We start from the raw sequence: 24925 nt of genomic DNA, 5'->3' as shown, positions 1-24925 counted from the left end.
TTTAGTTTTACGTAAAATATTAAACACTGAGAAATCTGAACACAAAATAAAGTCAAATTTATTTTGATTCAAAAGCAATTTCAATTTATAAATTTTTCACAAACCATGGTACGTTAAGAAACAGATAGACGTCAAACACATTCATGTCGCTGACAGCTCATTATGAATATTTCATGCCTCCTCCTCGAATTCGGTCTGGGAAATTGTTTTTTATTATGTGTACAAAACTAAATTGAAAATATTTAGTATTGCTTCACATGCTAAAATTTTGAAAACCTATTTGTTGCTTAGAAGCAATATAACTAATATAACTAAATCAAGAAAGCATCTGACATCTGTGTATTATTAAGGTCGTCAAGTAGACGTATAATTATTACATTATACAACAGTCGTGGATAAACTAAAAGTGTTTGTTTCACTGACATAGCTATAAATCTTATAATATGAATACGTATTTTTTCCAATTCCACATGCAATCTACAGAAGAATAAATTTCTGAAGAGTTTGAGTTTTGATGAGTATTAATAATGATTATTTCCACCACATTTTAGGGGTTATAATTGACTATACTGGCAGGCAGGAATTAGAAATCATTTCACGAATTGATAAAGTCATTAAATGTTATTATACAATGAATAACAAATTTATCAACAGAAAGGAAATATCTAGGACAACAAAAATGAAAGTGTAGCACTCCATATACAGATCTATACTCACATTCGGGTGCGAGACATGGGTCATAAACGACAGACAGCAGAGTAAGATACAGGCAACGGAGATGAAATATCTAAGACGAGTGAAAGGGATAACCAGGAATGATCGTATTAGAAACGAGACAGTAAGAGCTGTGTTAAAAGTAGAGCTTATATTGGATTTTATAAAAAAGAATGGAGGCTGGTGGAGCACTTCCACAGAATAAAGAATACGAGAGAAGTAGAACAAGTATGGCAGGGGCAAGACAATTGCAAAATTCTTTAAAGAGAGAAATGATACACAAGAAAAAGCAAAAAAAATGGTGGAAATTCGTACAAGGATAAGAGGAAAATACCTCCCAACACCACACGATATATATATATATATATATATATATATATATATATATATATATATATATATATATATATATATATATCCACCACATAAAAACCACACTAATTCTACAAGAAACAAAAGTAATTGGGACACCTTTAATTGAATTCTTGTGATTATAAGAACTGAAAGAAAAACCTTGTTCTTTTTTCTAAGCCTCTAAGTAACCTTATTATATTTTCAGGCTCAAATGGATTTACAGCAGGCCATTAAAGCTATGGGTGATGTATTTTCGGGTATAGCCGTAAGGGAGCCTCAAGCTCGTGCTAGTGAAGCATTCAGATTATTTGGAGAACAGCATAGAAACATCGAAAAAGTTGGTTTAGAGATGGTTAAGAAAGTGAAACCGGTACGTATCATGTAACATCTTTTGATTCTTCACCATTTAAGAGAATTTAACTACTTCTTATTTTGTGATATTCACTTAGCTATTCCGATAAAAAAATAATAATCAATTGTCTATCGACATTTTCTGCATATGATACTTATACTTTTAGGTCCTCAGATCACATATTTGCGTATATAAGTAATTGGTTTCTATTACCTGTATCATACTCTTATAAGGATCTTCTTCAGTATTTTTCATAGACTTATTCTGCCAACAAGTCAGTACACCTTTCGATTTTATACCTATTTGTTGATATATATATTTTCAACATTTCTTAGTTATCAAGATATGTAAAGAGGTAATCAACAATCCAATCATTCAATCTTGATTTGTCGCTTTACTTTGCATAATTTTATTTGCTGCCCAGGGAAGTTGTCCTGGTTAAAGTTGACTAATATTTTTCATACTATAACGTGGTGTCCTGTATTTTTCTCAGGATTTTGACGAATAGTAAAAACTGGTCAATTGTAAACATCTATTTTGAAGACCTTCTTAATGTAATCTTGGAAATATGATCTTAAAAGACGATTCGCTACGATGTCAAAGTACCCATATCTTAAAATTATCTTTTTTTATAATAATTATAAAAAATATGACGATAGAATTGTTGCAGGTACTATCAGATGTCGGAACATATTTGTACAAAGCCATTCCAGATACAAGACTCACAGTTAAAAAATACGCAGATGCCAAATTTGAATATTTGGCGTATTGCTTGAAAGTAAAAGAAATGGACGACGAAGAATGTAGTTATGCAGCTTTACAAGAACCGTTATATAGAGTGGAAACTGGAAATTACGAATATAGGTGAGGGATTATGAATTATTTTAATTATTGTAATACACAATTTTGATGAAAGTACTAAGAAACAAAGTCAAAAAATTGTACAGTCGAAACTCGATTAACTGGACTAATTTCGGATAATCGAATGTATGAAGAAAAACAGGTTTTGTGAAATAAAATAAGTATAATAATAGTAATATTAATCAATAAGTAATAATATTATTAATAAAAAATAGTAATAATTTGATAATAAGTTTAATTTGGTTTAAAATATTTGGTAATTGACATTTGACGTTAACTAGTTTTTCTCTCCATTGATGTTATATTACGAATTCATTTCAGCTGTAGTATCACTCTCTGTTTGTTTTTCAAACAATTTAAAAACTGTTTCCAGAGCCTGAAGTGCTTCATCAAGAGATGGTCCTACATCATTTTCCACGTTTAGATTTTCTTCTGTGTCATCTTCTTGTATCTCCTGTTGCTCATTTATCTGCAATATGTTTTCTACGATTTCATCATACGACATAATCTGAAAGCCTTGATCATCACTGTCACAAGTGACCCATTTTGAAATCATCATAATTACAATCCTGGCATATTTGTATCTTTAATATTAACCAAATCAAATCCTCCAAAATAAAATCATCCGTATTGGTTATTGAATTTTCATTCTTCCGATTAAGTACTCTATTCAAAGGCTTGTTTTAAGTTTTCCTTTCAATCAAATCTACTAACTAACTTTATATTTATTCCCTTAAAAAATGATAAAACGACCTCTACATCATCCTCATCAACAGATAACAATCTACGTAAAAGTTGTTTTCTATAATACTTCGTTCCATTAGTTGTATCATTAGGAGGCAAAGATTTGATTTTAATTTTTCCAATTTCTCTCTCTAACAATTTGTCGGTCCTTCTCCTTCGTCTGCATTTTCTTCAGTTAAAATTTTTTCGTATAACTTCTTCTATAATATGATCTAAATTGTCAGTGTCAGCTGACGGCGGGAGTGATTGAGAATTTAGAAGCGGAACTGGATACTTCTGGAATAACTACACGTTTTGCTGAAGTTTTCAAAGTTTTCAAACTCACTGTTTGAACTGCAACTTTCGGTGAAATAGAAAGTCTAATTTTCTTCCTTGTCCTTTCGGGATCCTCTTTTGAACTAGATAAATCACTATCCGATGGTTCATATTCACTCACATCGGGCGAAAAATCGTCGTCACTAGCTGATAAAACATCTTATAACATAATTTTTTCAACTTCCCTGCTCTTCCTCGTAACTTCCCATTCTAAACATAATACAGAATCCAAATCATGTCAATATAGAGAGTCGGTATAAATCCTAAGCTGCAATCGCTAGCAAGACACGTAAACGACGTGAATTCCACCAAAGTCAGAACAAATACTAAGCAGCCAAGGCGCCAAACAACACAGAAATCAACAAGAATACGTGTCAGCTTATAAAATATATCAGACGCTTGAGGTCGTGCAATCCGACGACGAAAAAGGTCGTTCTTTTGGAAAATAACTTGAATATTTCACTGTATTCAATATTTTTATTATTATTTGACTAAAAATGAAGTAATACAATAAAAAAAACTTTGGCCAAAAGACATCAATATTTGTGTTTTCATTATGGCACTGTGCAGGTTAAGCGATAACACCACTCTCTTACGCTTTGACATTTTCAAATATTTAAACGCGACACGTACATCAGAGCGAAGTAACTAACTAAATCAATAACGAAACGCGTGGGGCTGCGATCCCGTGGGGCGCGGGCGGGATAATACCAGTTCCGACTGGTTCATGCTTGCATACATTGGATTCTTAGTATATATGTTAAACATTTTGTAGCTTGGCGCAATATTACTTAATTACTTTAATTGGTCGCAGTTGATAGTCCGGATAATCGCGAATCCGTATAACTGAGAGCCGGATAATCAAGTTTCTACTGTTTACACGGAAAGAAAATACTAAAACAAAATTATAAAACAAATGCTTTAAACATATATCTTCTAGTATGGGCATTTCTATTCGTATTCCAGCGCTATTACAACCGAATGTCTGCTACGAGTTCTCTTGAATCATATTATTACGTAATTTGTAGATTGATTCTTCGATGTCGTCAATTAGCACGAAGTAGGTTTGCGAAATTGAGAGCAGATGTATTGGTAAAAATGGAATTGCTAGACAACAAACATATACAATCTCTAGGCGGTCATTTGGTTAAAATAATTAACGGCCTAGCAGAACTACATACTAAAACATTGCAACTTTTCGAAGGACCAGCTTTGTTTCCCGTAGAAGTGGATTTAACTAATACTGCCTTCCAATATAAATCGACAACTCCATTACCACAGGTAAGTTAATGATGAACATTGATCACATTTCTTATAACTTATCTGTATTTGGAAAAAATTTGAAAATCCACAAGCTAAGAATCTGTTATACAGGGTGTCACAAGACGAGATAAAACTATCTGTATATGGTAAAATACATATAGTAAAATCATGAAAATTTCTACGTTTGGGTTTTCGGATATGGTATTTTTAAAAACTTCTTTCGAACAATTAATACTTTTTGAGTTATAAATTTTTTTGTAAAAAATTTGACCCTTGGAGACCGTTGCTTATAAATTATTTTTTTACGAGGATAACCTCAGAGATATGAGAATGGTTTATGTTTAGTTGCTTTTAGCAAGGCTAGACATATTTTAATCTGTACTTAAAAATGTTTGATTTTATACAGGGTGTGTATAAAAAGTGTTCAAAGCTTAACTTCATAAATATCAAATTTCTTCATTTTTTTAATGAATTCAGGGGTAAAAAATAAGGATTAGTAAATACAATTTGATTTGATTTTTTTACAGACATTGAAAGATGAAGAAAAATACTTTTTTATTTCCTAGTGCTTGTATCAACCGGTCAAAATAAAATTTAAACCACACCTGCATATCTAAAAATTTAGAGAAAACAATCAATATCTGTATAACGTTAAGGTTTAGGTATAGGAAAGTATACATGAACTTGCCTTATTTTTTACCCCTGAATGCATTGAAATAGAAAAAATCGGGTGGTTCCACTTTTTATATACACCCTGTATAAAATGACAAATTTTTCAACATAGATTCAAATATCTCTGACCTTGCTAAAAGCAACCGCATAGAAACCATTTTCATATCTTCCAGGGTATCCTTATTAGGTCAAATAAGGGTCTGCAACGGTCAAATATTTTACAAAAAAAATAATAACTCAAAGAGTATGTATTTTTCGAAAATGGTTTTTTGACAAAAGTATACTAAAATTTTACGTAAATTTCAAAAATGTATTAATATATAGGGTATTCTATTTAAAATGACAAAGTTACAGTCGACTTCCGGTAGAACCGAAAGTAGGCCATCTTTGAAAATATTTTAGTTAAAAAGATCGTATCCGAATATGCCAACTCGGAATCCAATTTTTCATATACTTGTAAGCCTCGGCTGGGAATACCTTCAACAAATTACTTTTTATAGCACATTACCCGAAAACGTATTTTGAGTTTCGAAAAGAGGAAGCCAAAATTAATGACTGAGCGATGAATCTCTTGTTTGGCCAAAAAATCAGTCGCAATCTTGCAGGAATTTGAACGCCCATTATCGTGGTGAATAATCCATGAATGTTTTTCCACAAATTCAATCGTTTAGGACTAATTCTTTCTCAAAATACTTAAGTTGTACCCTTTTGAAATGAATTCATGGTGAACCTCGTATTTGCAGTCCAGGGTACGGACCAGGTAATTTTTTTATAGTATGTACCCGTTCTATTATGGCAAATGATGCCGGCGGTAGTCGTCAATCCCGAGGGAACTTCAAATTTATGAATTGGTTGAATCTGAAAACGTTCTACTTGTGATTTTATGAGAAATGTATCACGATTCTGAATTCAGTGAGTTGCCTATTTGACGCACTAATTGAGGTTAAATTATGTAACCTTTTCACACACCAGAGGTTTCTTCATTTTATATACGACGTAAGACAATAATTAAGTATCAGACTGATTTTGGTTGCCCCTAGAACAACGAAAATAATCCAATTTTCTATATTTTCTTCATAAGAACTTTACGAATCACCTTATCCATATCCATATGATATTTATTACGGTTACTACCCCCTGCCAGACGGGCCTAAACTTTAATATACTATTATTCAGTTATAGTATAAAAACTGAATTTTATATATATATTACTTAGGAACCTATTAAACAATGTTTTACTGTGCTAAAGTTCTTGTATCCTTCTGTCGAATTTACTTATTATACATTGCCAATAACATTTATGTGGTTATTAATTTATTTCAGGAGAATGAAGAAGATTATAGAGAAGTAGAAGAAGCTGAAGAAATATTGAACATGAACAATGATCAATTGATATCGGATCTTTCAAAACCTATCGAGAAAAATGATCACAACAATCATTCCGATCTTCTTTTGCCCGATCTTCCCAATGATATTCAAAATGAACCGAACTATGACGATATGGACAATTGGGCATTGTTATCTTCTTTATGCTTAGACAGTCCCCAACATAAACCACTACTATCAGGATTAGATTAATTTTATTGAAATCTAGAAAAATTATAATTATATATTAATAATAGTTTTTTATATTATTTTGATTGCAAAAAATTCAAATTAATAAATATATTTAACTAAACCATTATATGTCTCATTTCTAATAAAAACAGTTGCCCCAATTTTAAATAATAGAAAAATATGGAAGCTCATGGATAACTTGAACCATAGTAATGCAAAGATAATAAGTAGAAGTGATGTCCTGCATAAAATATATTTTTCCTTAAAATTCGTACTAAAACTGAGAATACAAATCGAGGTGTCCTTGACTTGAAGCAAGGTTCTTCCACTAGATAATTTCTACGATTTTCTTTCCTGTGATTATAGTTGCGCTGGCTGTTTATCGTTAACTCGCCTCTATTTTGCCGCAGTATTCTGATGCACAGTCTGAGAGGTTTGTCTCACTTATGAAAGTTTCGCCTTGTTTCAGCCTTATAACTGCATCCATGCATATTTGTTTTTTTCCTTTTCCACAATTTAAAATATTCTTAAACCACTGCAAATTTGGACCCAGATACCCAGATAGAAGTGTGGTTAGCCAAAGGTTAGCCAGTTCTTTGGATATATTATTGCCCGCGACTCTCTCATATCCAGCGATCAAAACCAGCCCGATCTTCAGCTAGCTCAATGATTGTCCTCCAACATTCCAGACTCAGCTTTGATTCGGTGGTACTTCCAATGCCTATAAATTGTGTGTTTTTATTTGAATTATGAGTAGTCATTTTATATAATAAATTGATATTTGAGGAATAATTTTCCAGCGCTAATAAATACAGATATGAATGATTATTCAGCTTGACTGAGGTAAAGTTCAATTTTTTAATAAGAAAATAACTCTACTAACCATAGATGCCAGGATTGTCAAATTGGCATTGACTTTCAACTCAATGTGGACCCTTCAGATTATTCGATTGATTGATATGACTTGTTTTTCTTTAATTGAATTAGTTAATAGATTGGACGAAGTAGTTGATAATGCAAAAGTTAGGAAAGTTCAATTATTTTCACGAATGTGGAAAAACAAAAGTGAGGAATGTACTTTCCCCACATTCATGCTCTTCAGTAAATTCTTTCTCCGTTATATTAATTTCCTGACTCCATTTCAGTTCAGAGTTCGACTGGTTTTTCAATAGAAGCGACGATTCTATGAGAAACGTTAATTTTATTTTCAGTGGAAACTCTGATCTTCTGCCAAGGCACTTATTTACCAACATCCATGGCGCTTTTCTATTAATGTATCTTCTGCATTCACTAAAATTGTTCCCGAATAACTTTTGAAGCAATGACTCTGTATAAAGATGAGGGTTTTCTAATTTGAAAAAAATTACAATTGTCTGACCATACTATCAAATTTGTTAATGCCAACTACCTATCTAGCACATTTTCCGTGCTGGTAATTTGACAAAAAAAAAAACGTTTTTCTGGCAAATCAATCAGTTGAACACCACCATTTAATACAAGAGTTGCTACATAAGTTTGAAGATAAATAATTATAATTAGATATGGCTTTCTTGTTTTTCAAAACATTCTCCATTCAGAACAATTCACTTTTGAACAAACTTTAAAAGCACTTTTTCTATTCCGATTTAGATACAAGTGATTTGAACAACAACAACAACCGCTTCTTCATGTGTAGAAAAACTTTGACTTCGCAATTTATTTTTGATCTGCGGGAATGAGAAGAAATCATTAGGTTTCATGACACATCAATTCGATGTTTTAAATGTTCAAAAACGTTTTTGTTTGAACTGGTGTATGAAAGCTCGCATTGTCGTGGTGGAAAATTCTGCGATTTGTTTTCTCAATTTTTTTGAACACTTCTGACAAAGAAATTCTGAATTGGCCTATTTGCTTCGAAGTTAGTCGCGAGCGGAAAACTTTTGTTGCATCTGATCGTCTTGAAATAATCAACACGAACAAATCTTTTTGATAGCTCATACAATATTGAATATATGCAAGTGGAACTAATGCCCAAGTATGCCTCAATCTCACGGTATGTCAAATGACGATTTTGCCCTAAATTTGCGGGGAAAATCCCTAAGTTTAGAACCTGAAGTCGAATTCCCAATCAGTTTAGTGCGCATTGTGCGCAAATGATTCGGAATTATCTCACCACTCCTGATGGGATGTTAATCGTATATATAAATATATATATATATATATATATATATATATATATATAAAAGTGTCCCTTATTTTACCCTTCATTAACGAATCCTCTAAGATTACCTAATTGTGAAGAAACATAAATTTTCCTACCTAATTTCTAGTTATTATTATATTCGTTGAGATTTAAAGTACATGGACCGTTCCTAATGGGAACCAATGTCACAGTTCAGTGATCCCTAGTGTCCCTTAGACACTTGAAGTTCCATCAACGTATTAAATTACTGGGTTCTTAATAGTTTGCCATCCGGGATTAGTAGTCAGATTATTAAAACCACTTTATTTATTTAAATTTTTTTTTCTTGATAAATAATTTTTTTTCAAACTTCAATAAAGTAATTTCAATTTCGACTATCAAATACACCTTTTTCTCAATATAAGGTATTGAAGAAATTGCTGGAGAATTGATAAAAATATCCATTTTGTTCCATTTATAAAAAATTAAATCACTAATTTAACGCATGCTAACAAATATTTTACATGGCTCAGTACCTACTTGATAAAAAGTTTCACAATGACTAGACTTTTCGGTGCACGTGCACCAAATTGCTGCTGAACGACCCCGTTAAAAAACATTTATGAGTATGAAAATCAATCCAAAATTAATTGTTCCTTGAAGGTTGTTTTGAGTGAAATCATTCGAATAAAAATTTTTATGACACTTGTACGAATTCGTAATAGTTTTATTTCCTGTTTTTTTTTCTCACTTATACAAACCTGTTGACGCCGCTTATTGAAAATTTGTAAATGTCAAGGTTGAAAAAATTAGAATAGGTACAAATATTTAAGTCGCAATGGGTTAATATCGATTCAGACCTCTTAAATAATTTTGTAAACAAGATTTTTAGAATTAATATTTATAGAAGTTTTAACAATATTTTAACAGAAAAACACATCGTAATACATAACAATATATCGTACTTCAAATAAATCAAAAAATTAGAAAATATCTTTCACTCTGCTTTTGATGCTAAAAACTTGAAAATCTTATCTCTAATAATGTCACTTAAATAGTTATAGTTCTTGAAATATCAATTGCAGATTATAAAAACTAGTGCGAAGCACTTGCCGACACTTTTGTTTGATCTACCAAAAGTGTAGATACCTCATTTTATATGCGTGAAAGTATTCGTTAAAAGACAATCTAATCATTATAACTTGTAGTTCTACTTCGAACTTATCATTCTTATACCTCGTTAACCTCCTACAATGAATATTAAAGTATAAAACGACAATAGACGAGTAATATGTACATGTCTGTAAGGGCGTTTGGTTAAAACAGGGTATCAGACGTGAACTGAGCCCTTTTTGTGCCTCATTCGTTTTTTTTTCTGGAAAACGAAATTCCAAAGCAAAGACCATAAAAAAGAAAAATGATTTCTTTGCAAAGACAACAAATGAAAAACATCAATTCCTAAGTATCTTCATAAATAATCATGGTAGTCAGAATCGTCTGAGTCATCATACGATTGAATTATGAAGGATTGTAAAGAGGTTGATACCACATACTCATTTTCTTTGATAGCATGTTCAACACAGCTTTATTAATTAAATGGATCTCACCAAACGACGCCACTGCTTATCACAGACTGTCTGGTAAGAATGTTTCAAAGAAATTGTATACATACGCTTTCCAGCATTATTTTTCATGAGTGCCGTGCGTATGTATGTTCCTCGAATAACTGTCTAATGGCGAGATTTTCCAGTTTGGAGAAGACAAAGGAGTCAGAGGGAACCAAATCGCGAATATACTGTCTGAGTGATGACTTTTGTTTTATGTTTGAACAAAAAATCAGTCACAACCATACTGGAATATGACGTCGCATTAACGTGTTAAAAAAACCAAGAATTGCTTGTCCAAAAAAACATTCAGGTCTTTTGGTAGGAGTATAGAAGCGTTTCATATCCAAATCATTGATCAAATATGCAGAATCGATTTATAAAAGGTATTAAGAGCCTAGTCAATTTATTTGATGTTCTCGTACTTAATGGAGGAGGATGATGACCTCACGACCTTTAGTTAATACGTTCTGCTACATTTTTAACGATTCCGTAGCCGTAATTCCACTGGAAATACAAAATTTCGAGAAAAATCATTTTTCTATCATAGAAATAATTGTCCTAAACAAGCAGCTGTTAAACACTCACCAATTGAGATGTGGCGCTCCAAACCCCACACGGACATCAAAGAAGTTGAACTTTCTTGTTGATATCATATTTAGAAGAATATGAGCGGAAAATATATTTGAAATCACACTTCATCTGAAATACACAATAAAAATGAAATTTTCATAATATGATAATAGATACAGAAGAAGAAAAAATTGAAAATATTGTGGACATATAAGTACAGAAATATAAAGGAAAGTCTGTCATATACAAGTTTTACTTTTTGATAATATATTATCTGAAAAATCCGTTATGGAGTAAAGTTAGGATTCAATATCATAGATACTAATTTACAAAGTTAAATTTATTAAAATGTGGTTGTAATGTATAAAATAATAGTAAAAGAGTAAATATATTACCAAATTACCAAAATTTCAAAATTTTCAATGAAGTTTAGTTGCAAAAATATGTTTTACTTAATTATCAAATGTAGTAGATATAACCATCGTGTTGGTAAATTTTGTTGCTGTATTTACTTACTTTTGATTGTGGACGGTTTATAGATACAAAGAAGGAAAGATTGCGTTAATAGTGACATCGTCATCATAGGCATAACTTTATGAGGAGTTTTGAGAATAATCAATTTAATTAGTAACAGTGTGTTTACGGAATTGATTGATAACAAAAATATCGGAAATCTATTCAAAAGTAAACACACAGTGAACTTATTTTCAAGAAATGCAATTCTAGGTATACAATATAAGATAATATGTCAATATATGTCAATACTTAAACTATTTAAATTTTTCGACACGAGTAATTGATCGAAATAGAAGAGGAAAATAAATTTGTTTACTCTTTTATTCAAGATATTTTCGTGGTACATAGTGACTAATAACTAGTAAAATTTTCCATTCAATGAGGTAATTAAAGACGAAATAACAATTTTATGTGACTACCTATTAATTTAAAAAAATAATATTCGACAAATTAAGAATTATATAATTATTTTTGCGTCTAATTGAATTTAAAAAGAAATTATAATGGTTGAAAATAAATATTGATTTTTAATTTAGAAACTACTCACTTAATCATGTTATTGAATTTCAATGATGTAGATTTTATGAATGCATCTATTGAATTCCGGGTTCATGAAAATGACGCGTTTCATGAAACAAAGAGAAATCTTAGAGTAGAATTACACACGCAATTAAGTCTACCTTGTAACAATTGACAAAGAAATAGCGTCGAGAAAGAATACATAGACGTAAAGTTAACTCGAGGAAACAAACAGACAGGAAAAATAAACAAAATACTAATATCTAGGAACATGTTTCAAAAAATAAGCTACATTTATATTAATCATCGTCAGCAGGCTGACAATACTTTATGCAAGCAAGCATGTTTTCTTCCCCACATTATTCATCACAACTTTTGCTCTTTTTATGTTTTGCAGTCCTTAGTATTATTTTAGCAGCCTCTTTCTTTATGGTTTTTATTCGTTGTTTATTATATTGAAGCTCTTTACTTGAGTTAGTATTTTCTTCTTCTGCATATCTTGCTTTCATTTCATTTTTCATTTTGGATCACTGTGTTTTATGCTAGCAACAAGTTCCATATCTGCTACAAAGTTAATTAATTTTTTCCCACTCTCAGTCGTTTCTTTACATTCACTCTGTTTTGCAATTACTGGGGTGTACATGTCCCCATTGTCAATTTCCGCGTTAGCGTCTGCTATAACTATTTTTATGTCCTTAATTTCCTTATCCTCACTTGCAACTTGTATTTTCAAAATTGTTGAGTTCTCCTTTTTTACATTGATTCGGAGGTAGCACTTCCTTTTTGATATTGCCTTAAAAACTATTGGTGGATCCTCTTTGGGGAATATGAGTCCTGTTCTTTCGCTACTAAAAATATATGGTTGTCGATTTTAGTTGTGAATTCATCAGTTTGTTTCGTTTTTTGCAATATTGTTTCAATGCTCCCTTCACATATGTAATTCTCACATTCCATTGTCCTAAGTTTATCGTTTTTTCCCTTATTTGCAGTTTGTTATCTTCTTTAGAATGTTTATGCTAATTTCCTTCGTATCCTGCTACATTGTCTGGTCCAATTTACATCTATTAATGTATCCATTTATACTTGTAGCTGTCAATTTTGAATTTATGTCTTTATTTCGTTTCCCAACTTCCCTTTTCCATCCTCCTCTATTCTTTATTGATAAATAACTTTTGATACCTGATCTTCATATTATTTCTTTAATTCTTATTGGTTTTTATACCTTTCTGTCCTTTTGAGATAGATTGTATCGGACGTAAAGTCTTTTATAGGTTAATAGTCTTAACTTTTCTCTTCCCTTCTCTCCTTTTGCTAATTTCACTAAGCAAACTCTGTTTCCCAACTTTATTACACTTTCTCCTACTATTTTAACTTGTAATTCTTTTCCCATTGCGTTTTTTTTTTCAAGGGGATATCCTGTGCGTATTTGTGTCCCTCGAAACCACGGCTTTTTTTCCATTTTTTAAAAGCTTCATTCTAATGATTAACTTTCATTAATTGGCGCACATTAAATTCGTTTATAAATCAAAAGAAATTTGCACAGATAAGCTATATTTTTTTGTGAAAACAAACTGAAAAATCTGATAAAAAGTAGCTGAAAATATAGTCGTGACGTAACCAGGTTAATAGAAAAAGAGGCCACGAACAGCAATCTAGACTTAAAGTAAAATAAACAGGAAGGCAGCTAAACATTTTTTCTTGTCAGTTTCCTATTTACAATTACACAACTTTCACTTTATAAATAATTTTCAAATAAAGTTATTAAAAAAAGAAATTTTTTAGTTTAGTCTTCATAGACAATTTATTCGGTGTTACTATCGGTATTGTCATTAGATAAGGCTACGGTAAAACTAATATAAAATAGCTATAGTCGCTTTCAAGGTTGTATAATAAAAACTTGAGTGCACTTGTACCGAAGTAGATATTATTTTAATGTATATGCTGGCAGTAGAGATAAAAATAAAATCGTTAGTCTGTGGGCTATACTCTAAAACCATGACCACCAGCCGGATAATGTTAATTTTAGAACATTCATTTTAAAGTCCCGTCTACAATAAAATGATGAATATAATGCCACAGCCAAAGAATATATTAAAGCTTGATAGAAAAGAAGTCCAATGCCATTATAACAGATTTATGATGTACATAATACACAATCGTCTCTTTAACTGCCACTGAAGCCACTGATTATTCTCTCTGGAAAAGCGACAGAGAAACTGAAAACAATTTTACCCTCTAGTACGATATAGCAACAGAAAATGGTCAAGGAATGACATAGAAAATGCTATTGCTAATTAACTGGGGAAAGTATTTGATCCAAAGGAAGCAGACCCCACTATGGATTATAAAGAGATTAATGATTTTTTGGGCAATCCTCTGCAAATGGTCTATATACTTAATATACTTAAGAAAAACTTAAATCTAAGGAAGGTATGATGTTGTGACTGGTAAAATATTACAAGAACTTTCAAGTAAAGGTCTCAAAATGCTACAGCAGATCTTCAATGCACTTTTAAGGACTGTTCACTATCCCGCTCAATGGAAAGTCTCGCAGATCATCATGGTACGAACAAGTGGAAAAAAACCAGAAGAGTTAACATCATATAAGCTTACCACCTATAATTTCGAAGGTATCAAAAAGCTACTTCTAACTCGACTAACACCAGTTCTAGAGAACAAAAAACTTATTCCAGATCATCAATTTGGCTTTAGAGCAAAACATGGTGCAATAGAGCAATGGGTCGTTTACAGTGTCCTCTTTAAGCTTTGATAGCTCTTCAAAGTGTCGTGGATCAAGATACCTCAAAGAATATTGATAACAAGATTCAGACTAAGCATAGAACAGTCGCGGATCTAGGGATTATTGTCGATGGCCACACCTCCTAAGTTTGAGGTCAAAAATGTGCTTTCTCTTGTGCATCAACGATCTACAAATCTCTAGAAGCAGCGTAGCTCCGCAAAGATGTAGGCGTTCGAGAACTGCTTGTCTAGCTGTCCCGAGACCGAATAAGTTTCTACTCGTTTCAAAAAATCTCGCCTGGGTTAGTGTAAGTGTGTTGGTTTCTCCTAAAACGTGTACCAGATATATCGTATAGGATGCTATAAGGAAATTTACAACGTTATAAAAGAGAAGAGACTTTGAATTTCCAAAAGAAGGTAACTTGAACTTGGAATTCGTTGGGTCAGGTATCAGTAAGATAGGGGTGGAAGAATTATTTTTTTATTGAGGAAGTTATTCGGGGACGTGTGTAGTACTGATTTAATGATAAGCAAATTATCCTAATTTGATTAATTCTAGCTGTAATATCAAAATGATTACATGAATTATAGTATTAATCGTATATCATTTATCCAGTCATGAAAATAATATGTGCGATAATGTTAAGTTTACGTTATTCTATATTACCACAAATGAATTAATCTTAATTGGATATTCAAAGACTAATATTTATGTATTAGACTCATAAACAAGATTTAGTTGTTGCTTAACAACGATTAGTTTCCTTGTTTTTAACAAATTACACAAAACAACATTACTGCGAAGTATGAGGTTTACAAAATGAAAATAAAAGTATCCAATAAACACTATCAATTTTTCATCGTCGACATTTTAAGTATCTCATTAAACAGCCGTATAATTTATAAACAAAATTATAGAACTGTTTAAATTATGTAATACCATTGAAAATTATAAGAAAAAAACAACAAAATATAAGTAAACATATATGCAACTAAAGCATTTTTTTGCATCAACCGCGCAGGATTATTAGCGAGGTAATTGAGGCTGAAACGTTGTAACAAGTTCGCATAATACTCGTCGTTGGTAGTTTTTCGTTTTTCAAGATAACCTATGGAAATTATCCCACGCGCATCCCAAAAAACCGACGCCATGACCTTGCCTGCAGATAGAACGATTTTTGCCTCTTTTGGGTCTCCCTTTTCAGTCCATTGTTTTGATTGTTCTTTTGTTTCGGGTGTAAAATGATAGACCCATGCTTCATCCTTGGTTATGTCTGTTAACTCACGCACTTTCAGACGACGTTAATCCAGTACCGCTTTATACATTTTCTTCAACATTTTTGGAGTCGTTACCTTATTTGGTCGACCACAGCGATGCTGGTCTTCACAGGTCGAACGACCTGGTTTAAACTCTGCTACCCAATATTTTATTGTTGATAACAAAGAAGCAGACTCATCATATAACGATGACCAATTTTTATTATTAGACGGAAGAAGAACTTCTACTTACATTGTTAAAGTTATAGTCGTAATAATTTTTAACGGTTTCGTAAGAATGATAATCCTAGAATTTGGACTAGTAGAAAAACCGAATGATTTGTTGATTCAAGAGAAATCTTCATTAGCTGGGGCAACTAAAGGAACTGGAAAAGGATTACCCGGGAAACTAGTATCGACAAGGCCCTTTCATTATTAATATTAGTACGGTATGCAAAAGTACAAATTTGAGAAATTATTGTATGTATATTTTAGTGTTAATGTGTTAGTGAGTGTATAAGCTGATTAAAGTGTTTTGAAGAAAATATTCAATTATTGCTTGTTTTGCTTTCAACTTTGGCACTGGAATGTTGGCCTTGGAAAATCGGTTATTTTGACCCGCGTCAAAGGAGTACCCAATAGTGGAATGAAGCTGAAACCAACAGTTCTTGCCGTGCTACGTGTTTTGTATAAAAAACCAGAGTTGCCAGTATCATCCATGCTATACGCTATTAATCACTTTTGCCACGGTTTCAATTCTTTAGGTGCGTTTAGGTCAGCCTTCACCTACCAACCAACACTGGACGCATCGTGTAGTACCGGCTTTACCCGTACTATTTGTATCAAATCCTTCGACTAATTTCAATCAACTAACCCATTAATCAATCTACTACCACGTCTAGTAGGTAAGCTTAATCTGCATATTTATCATAAGCAATATAAAATGTTGTTTACAAGGTATTTGAATATATGACTCATTTGTTCCAATAATTTTAAAAAGGAATGGTTGTTTTATCTTAGCAGAATGAAAACACGATTATATAGCTATTTTTATTGATAAAATTCGATTTAACTTGTTTTTATTTTATAAATACATGTTTTTTTAAATATACTCAGTGACATTAAAAGTGTTGGATCCAGAAGTGATAACATTTGACTACATAATAAGCATTTAACATTTTTTAGACGACGCCATCTGAAAGTTGTTCGTTCTGTATTCATTTACTTATAGAAAGTTGCGTTTTGAGTGTTCCATGTAGTGGACAGTGATAGATCCGTACTGCAAAACACTTTCGGAACGCTCTGGAGTAGATAACTCTAACATCCTTAAATGTGACTCTAGCCATTTCAATGTTGACAGTTGACATCTAGTAGAGATATACATAATCCATCTGCATCCAATCCAATAAATATTAATAATTATACTAGAGGTACAATCAACATTACTTTTTGCAAATAATTTATAAATTAATATTGACATTTCTAGTATCATTAAGTATATTATATTGTTCAATAAATAAAATGTTCATAATTCTCTATTATTTATTTTGTTTCCTCAGTGTAATTGAAAAGTTTTGGATCTCATGCGTCGTCTAAAAAATGTTGTGTACGCCACAGCTGAAATACTACTTTGTTGGATTCGTCCAACAAAGTGACACTTTCAGTCTTTGGCATACAAATAACTATTACTGCCCTATATAAATAAGAGTTATAAAGTTTTGTTGTTTCAGCGAGACAACATACGTCAAATTTCATTTAAGAAGTTAGCGTTGTGCCTTGGATTTCCTAATCATTAGATTTAAATGCCAGTTAAAGTTAGTTGGTACAAGTAGACAGCTTCAGGGTTGCCAGCTCCTGTTGAAAGAAATCCGGAGCACTTCCTTTTCTATTAATATTTTTTTTGCTACTTGCAGTTCAACCCATCTTTGAAATTATGAGAAGTTCCTCTCTTATTATCGCTGCAGTGGTTTCTAGACTTCTTCCATTTGAACTGCATGTGAGGAAACATACTCTCGACTTAGGTATACTCATTATGCAGCATACAAAGGTTTTTATGGCATCCAAATTACCTTCTTTGGCACTAGCGAAAATCTAATCCCTTTCTGTCAAGCTGAACGCTTGCTAATTTCATAAAAAAAGCTAGTTTTACAATAGAAATATTGCACTATAGATGATTTATAAAGATTATGTCGATGCCCAGCGCAGTGGCAGCTTCAGAAAGGTCTTCAAAACAGATATCCTCTGTAATGGATACACGAGTATTGGGCTGTTCTAAATATTTGCTTTTGAAAGACAATACACCAACGTGAATTAAAGAGGAGTTCAGTTCTGCATAACCGTTTATGACTGTGAAATTTGAGGCAAATGAAATCAAATGTATCCATATCAGCTTGACTAACGACTAGGGGATGGCAAAAACTGCAATAACCTGCAATATACTGCTAAAGAATCGAACATGAGTAAGCTATATGCGGGTTGAGTGTTGCATTTGACTTTGAACCAAACCGCAATCAAATGAACATTTCCCGGGCATAACTGACGAGGCTTAAGCAAAATAGGTCGACTTTTTTGCGTTAAATCATAACTATAGATGAAACCTGGATCCACCTTTAAAGACCTGAAACGACAACATAGTCATGACAGTGGATTTCAAAGGGGAACCTGCTGAGGTCGGAAAAGTGGTGGCGACTGTTTTTGGGGTAGTCAAGGGATTGTGTTCATCGACAATCTTTGAAAGTGTAAAATAATAACAGGAGAGTATCAAGCATCATTGTTTGATAAGGTAGAGGGAGAAATTGCAAAAAGCGACCGTATCCGAAGAAAAAAAGTACTTTTCAATCATAATAACGCAACTTCTTACTCTTCTGTAATCGCCATGGCTAAAACTCACGAATTGCACCTCCTGTATTTACTAGATTTGGCCTAAAAAACTTTCTTTTTTCTAACCTCAAAGTTTTCATTTCAAGAGAGATATTTTCATCAGACGAGTACGTTACCCCATACGAAAACGCCTATTTTAATTTGAAAGACGGCAACTATTATTTGGAATGATTAAAAAATTTAGATCATCGTTGGAAAAATTGTATGGACTTAAAAGGAGATTATGCTTTTTTGTTATATTGTAAACTTTTCAGACATTCGTCGTATATACACACATATTTCAATTCGATATTCAAATCGTGCAGAAAATAGCAAGTAAGAACTTAATACCAATTTATTGCGTATAGGAGAATAGATGGAGAACGAACCAACTGTTTTCTAAAAGATCCACTTTAAAAGATGATGCTAATTCTTAGTCAAAGGTTACTTTACATTGTTTCTCAAGTTGACGCTTATATCTCTGCTCTAGTTGTTTGCCTTAATGAGTTCTGTATTTGTTGTAGTTTTTAATAATTACCATGAATTCCGTTTGTGTTAGATTAGTTAGTAACAGTACATTATTAGTTTAATTTTGTTATAATTTTTATCAAAATAATAAGATATGGTACAGATTATATCTAGCACCTTGATCTATTCGAACTTGATTCACTTAAGATTGTTACTAAGCATATAGACTTGAATATGATAGTTATCGTAGTGGGATTGTGGAAAAATTAAACACAAAGTATATTTCGGTGGATTCTAATACTTTTATATTGGTCGTCTGGGAATTAATTAGTTAAAAATTTCAATTCATGAATTTAATGTTTTTTTTTATTGAGGAAACAACGAAATTTAATAGTGTTTAGTTTTGCCACAAACACATTACGACAACGCTTATAATCTAGCTGACAAAAACTTTGTTCTAATTAATAAACTCGAATATATACAAATGTTCTAAAAACATGCATCTTTTACAAATAATGTGAAAATACAGTATTTCTTTATGTTCTCAACATTCTTGACGTGTGCGTGATTTTTTGAAATTCTCAGGTTTGTGCAAATATTACGTATTGATACGTTAATTGCCATATTATACATTTTTTCATAGATTGGCGTGAAATGTAATTGAATGGAGATTCTCTGCTATGATTCATCAGTTCAATCCGCTGCGGCACCCACAGAGAAATAAAAAAAAATTACAGTTATATTAGTTCTGATTTTTCTATACAATATAAACAAAAAGTTCACAATAAACTCATCTTCTTCTAGCGCAGACATCCTTCTTCATTTTATTACCTCTCCACTAATTACAGGGTCAACACAAAAATTGACTTTGACCTTACAGCATACGATGTTGATATTTTAAGTTATAATTAGAAAAACAAATGATTATAAGATTTGAGAAAATTTGATTTTGTATTTAGAAGACCACTGAACGATTTTTTTCAAATCGTCTGCTTTTAATTTTTTATCAAAGATAGAACCATAAATATTATTTTTATTTTTACTATGAAATTTTTATCACCAAAAATTTGCGGATCAACAAAAACTCTAGCTTATAACTTTGGAAAAAACCTTTACTATCCAAAAGCTTCTGAAGTCATATTCAGTTTTTAACAACTTGTTTCATCAACTCTAGTCCAAGATGCAGAGGTGGCGTTCCGCTTCGACCATCGGCTTAAATTTTTCTTTCCAAACAAAAAGATTTGTTCTTACAGGCCATTACCGTTGAATACAGTGCTTAGTATCAGCTCTGCTATTCCCTAGGCATATATAACATAGATACATTGTATATCCTGTTCTGTAATCCCTTTAGAACTCCTATCATTTTGAAATCTTAATGCCAGTTATATTCGTGGAACAGATTCCTAGATTTTGATACTGTCATAATTTTCTGTTGTTGTATTCAGTGACTGTTTGGAAGGATTGGGAATTTATTTCCGTTGTGTATTAAAACAGATTGTTGTTGTACTGTTAATACATTTTTTAAAACGGGCTAAAAATTAGTACTTGCTAGAAAATTATTGTGATAGTCCCGTAAAAGCTTTTACCGGACTCATTTTTATTTACTTTCCGACCTAACTTTAATAAAATAAATAATAAAATAGTTAGTCTAAGATAGTGGTCAATTGGTTTCTATAGTAAACGAGTTTTGTATTATTTGAAACTATAAAATAACTTGACATATTTTGACGTTTAGTTGAAAACATGACATTTATTATAAAATGGATATTCAAAATGTAAGACTGAATAATATGAAGTTTATGGTACAACAATCCCCGTTTAAAAAAAATTGTACGTAATACTTCCCGAAAGTGGTCTTTTACTGGAAGAGTGGGCAAATTGCAGGGCGAGCCGCTAGTCGTAAGCTACTATTTTTAGACGACACCATCTGAAAGTTGTTCGTTCTGTATTCATTTACATACCGAAAGTTGCGTTCTAAGTGTTCCATGTAGTAAAAGTGACTGTATTGCAAAACACTTTCGGTACGCTCTGGAGTAGAAAACTTTAATTTCCTCAAATGTGACTCTAGCCACTTCAATGTTGACAGCTGACAGTTTTACTTCTATGATTTTGCATGAGTTTCTTCAACCACAAATACGAATCCATCAACAAATTCTATCGAAGACACAAACATATCTACAAATTGTATCGAAATCACAAACACATCTACAGAGATTCCATCTCTTGGACTCGTTTTCAGGCTCGTCCAACAAAGTAGCACTTTCAATCCTTGGCATACAAATAACTATTGTTAGGAACACATCGAATATCAATTTCTTCGTACACATCTTTTATGTCATTACAAAAACAAATCCATCTTCTTATGTAAAAAACGTTTCATGTCTAGTTCACTGATCCGTGATATTGACATCATCTAGCAAAATTCTACTGATTCAAGCTAAATCTTTGATTTATTGTTTGGAAAATTTATGTCGTTAAAATCTTCTGTAGTATTGAGATTGTGTTTTGGTTGTCCTTATCGGAATTACTTCTATTTGTATCGACAAATGATCTACTTCTTTGCGATAATTTGTCGGTGACTCAGGTACTGGTCGTGTTAGATCGTATATGTTAGATCAGGATAGATTTTGCATTTTTTCTGGCAAAAGTAGCATTTGGTCTTTTGATTCTTGGCAGATCCTTGGTATTGCAAACTTCTCACCTCATATTCCATTCATTGTTTAATTAAGAGCTGCTTGCCTTTCAAATATCTTTCACGATAATCACAAGCAACACGTGGGGCACAATATTCCACTTTTTGATTACATTAAAATTAGTACAAATATACCAAAAAAGGTATTTCCATCTCGATTTGTGTGAAAAAATGAGCAAAAATTAAACATTGGGAAAAAGAACAAGAATGTAAAATCGTGTTTTAAAGAAAATTGTGTACCTGTGAGGAAGTTTTTCCTAATAGTATTTCTATAAACGTTAGAAAAACTGTATTATCAAAAGATGTGAGGCAAACATGACTGAATTACAAACAAATAAAAGCTCTTATCTTGGCCTTATTCATTTTATATTAAAATTTACTAAAGTAAATTCCTCAGAAGCCTTCAGTTTATCAAATTGGAACTAAAAACAAAAAAATACGAATTTTAAATGAAGTCGGTGTTAAAGAACAACGTTATTCTCACACGCATTTTTTTGTGTGAATGGACATCATTTTTAAAAGATTTTAGGTAATTTTCTATAGTCAGTTGGTGTCCCTGAATAACTGTTTCATGTTGACAGCTGAAGGGACGATGCATAATATTTAACAAATCATTTACGTTTAATTTAACGTGGAATAAGTCAGGTACATTGTTAAGTATTTATAACTTCTACTGATGGCATCAAAAAAAGCAATTAACACATATTCTGTGATAATATCCAAAAAACAAGCCATAAATTTTTCATATTTTTTTTATTCAACAAGTAGTAAATTATTTATGGCGGTATAGGCCACGCCTTGCAATTCTGGTTGTATAAATGAAGTTTACAGGATGAGTTTTTTTGAATAAAACAAAATTTCAAATTCAAATAATATTTCAAGTTAACTGTCAAACATGAATCAGTGCTACCAACCGACTACCTACATTACGATGTAATTTCTCTAATGTATATTTTTAACAATTTTTCTATAAATAAATAATGTGAATACAAGCCGAAATAGAGAAAATATTATGAAAAAGTCATTCCCGTATCCGTTCCTACGGCACCTGGCTCTACGCGCTCGTTTGTTGACATAATAGCTTTTAGCTGTTTCGCTTCTAATGTTCTCCAATATTTATAAAAATATTTTCTTATTTATCTTGCTATTAATTTCCATTCATTTCTTGTTTGCTTACGCAAAATTCTAGTCGAAGTCTGTAAAATTAATTATATTTTCCAAATACTAATTCAAATCTAAAAGCTCAAGATCAATATCCTAAGGCATCTCCACACCACATGAACTACTTATTTTGTAAAAAGATTCAACCTCTCCAGTTTGCACCCGTGAATTAATTAACGTTAATTTTTATATGAAACAAAATATTGAGGAACCGAATTTAACTAAAATATTGCACTGAAAAGAACAGAGAATATTCATAATTTCATCAAAAGATTTCTCTACTCTCCAATTGGAATACGGAGTAGGTTTCGACCACGAGAGTTGGAGTGACCATTTAGATCCAGAATGAGAAAATATATCAAAGAAGAAACAGGCGTTAGACCTATTATGGAAGAAGGTGAAGGTTTCTTCACTAAAAGTAAATTAATTAAGAAAATGAAAATAATGGCATGAGTGTGACAGCCCCGCGTTCTTTTATCGCCAAGTTCTTCCGTGTATACCGCTGAATCTTTTGCTTCTTTCCCTCATTTTGCATTGTCTAATCTTTTTTGATATATTTTTTCAACCTAGTCAATTAAGCTATTTCGCCTTTAGGAGTAATGTTCCTTAACATTTACTAAATCATTTTCATATTTACCTATCCATTCATTTCCATTGGATTCTTTGTGATATGATATATTCGTTGCTTTTATCATAGTATTTATTTCCAAGATATTGTTTACGCAATATTCTAGTCGAAATCTGTTTCTACTTCATTATACGTATTCTCTAACTTATAATTCAAATGTTGATTGAAAGATAAGATCTGAAATTAACATTGTTATATAACTATAGTCACAGCATCCTCTCTTGTGATCAGTATCTTCACAAAGTGACTTTCAATATTTATCCGTGATATCCGTCGCGAGTACTAATCTAAAAAACTAGATTGGTACTAAAGAAAATCCTAGAGAATCATCGAAAAAGTTACGTTTAATTGGCTATTCTGAACTATGTAATGTTATCTTACGGTTTTATGTTAAGTGAAAGATTAATTTACTGAATTTAGGAACAGAATTGATTTAGTAAAAGTAGCAAATCAAATGTTCAACTATCTAGTTTAACTATTAGAGTTAAATTGTATGGAAAGATGTTCGTGAACCAGTTTTATATGAAAGATACACAACCTCTACACGAAATTCCTAAACAGTTACCTCTATTTATATCTGAAACAAAGGGTGACGAAGAGTGAATACAGAAGAGGTTTTATTACTGGTTTCGTGGTCGATTATTATGAAAAAAACTTTATTCAAAACATCGAAGGAGATCTAATTGTTATTGGAATTATTTTATTATTTAATTTTAATAGTCGTAGTTAAAAAGAACTTTGGAATGGAAAACATCGCACTTTCTAATTTGAAATTTTCTATAAGAATATTTAATTATTATTAACATTTAAATTATCATGAATACATAACCAGTATTAGCTTAGGAATAAGTGAATGGAATAGATCTAGAATAACTTTGCATCAGGAGACACGGATTCTATTCCGCCCACGGAAATA

At 31.8% G+C, this 24925-nt stretch overlaps 1 protein-coding gene across 5 annotated transcripts in view; it reads left to right on the top strand.

Annotated features, from left to right (window-relative positions):
- The window catches only part of LOC130440512 (PRKCA-binding protein), a 39094-nt gene extending 32138 nt beyond the window's left edge, over nt 1–6956 (top strand). For 4 of the 5 annotated variants that reach the window (XM_056773737.1, XM_056773735.1, XM_056773736.1 and 1 more), the window contains 4 exons: nt 1274–1438; nt 2091–2284; nt 4369–4621; nt 6599–6950. In XM_056773737.1, coding sequence (XP_056629715.1) covers nt 1274–1438; nt 2091–2284; nt 4369–4621; nt 6599–6853 — 867 coding nt within the window. In that variant the 3' untranslated portion in view covers nt 6854–6950. Of the gene's footprint in view, nt 1–1273; nt 1439–2090; nt 2285–4368; nt 4622–6598 lie in introns of all 5 variants that reach the window. The other variant, XM_056773738.1, reaches the window with a different exon arrangement.
- The last annotated feature ends 17969 nt before the right edge of the window (nt 6957–24925 follow it).

Source organism: Diorhabda sublineata, chromosome 2 (genome assembly GCF_026230105.1).
Source record: "Diorhabda sublineata isolate icDioSubl1.1 chromosome 2, icDioSubl1.1, whole genome shotgun sequence".
In the NCBI taxonomy this organism is placed as follows: Eukaryota; Metazoa; Arthropoda; class Insecta; order Coleoptera; family Chrysomelidae; genus Diorhabda; species Diorhabda sublineata.
Note: the sequence above shows the minus strand (reverse complement) of the source record. Positions and strands in the feature narration are given on the sequence as shown.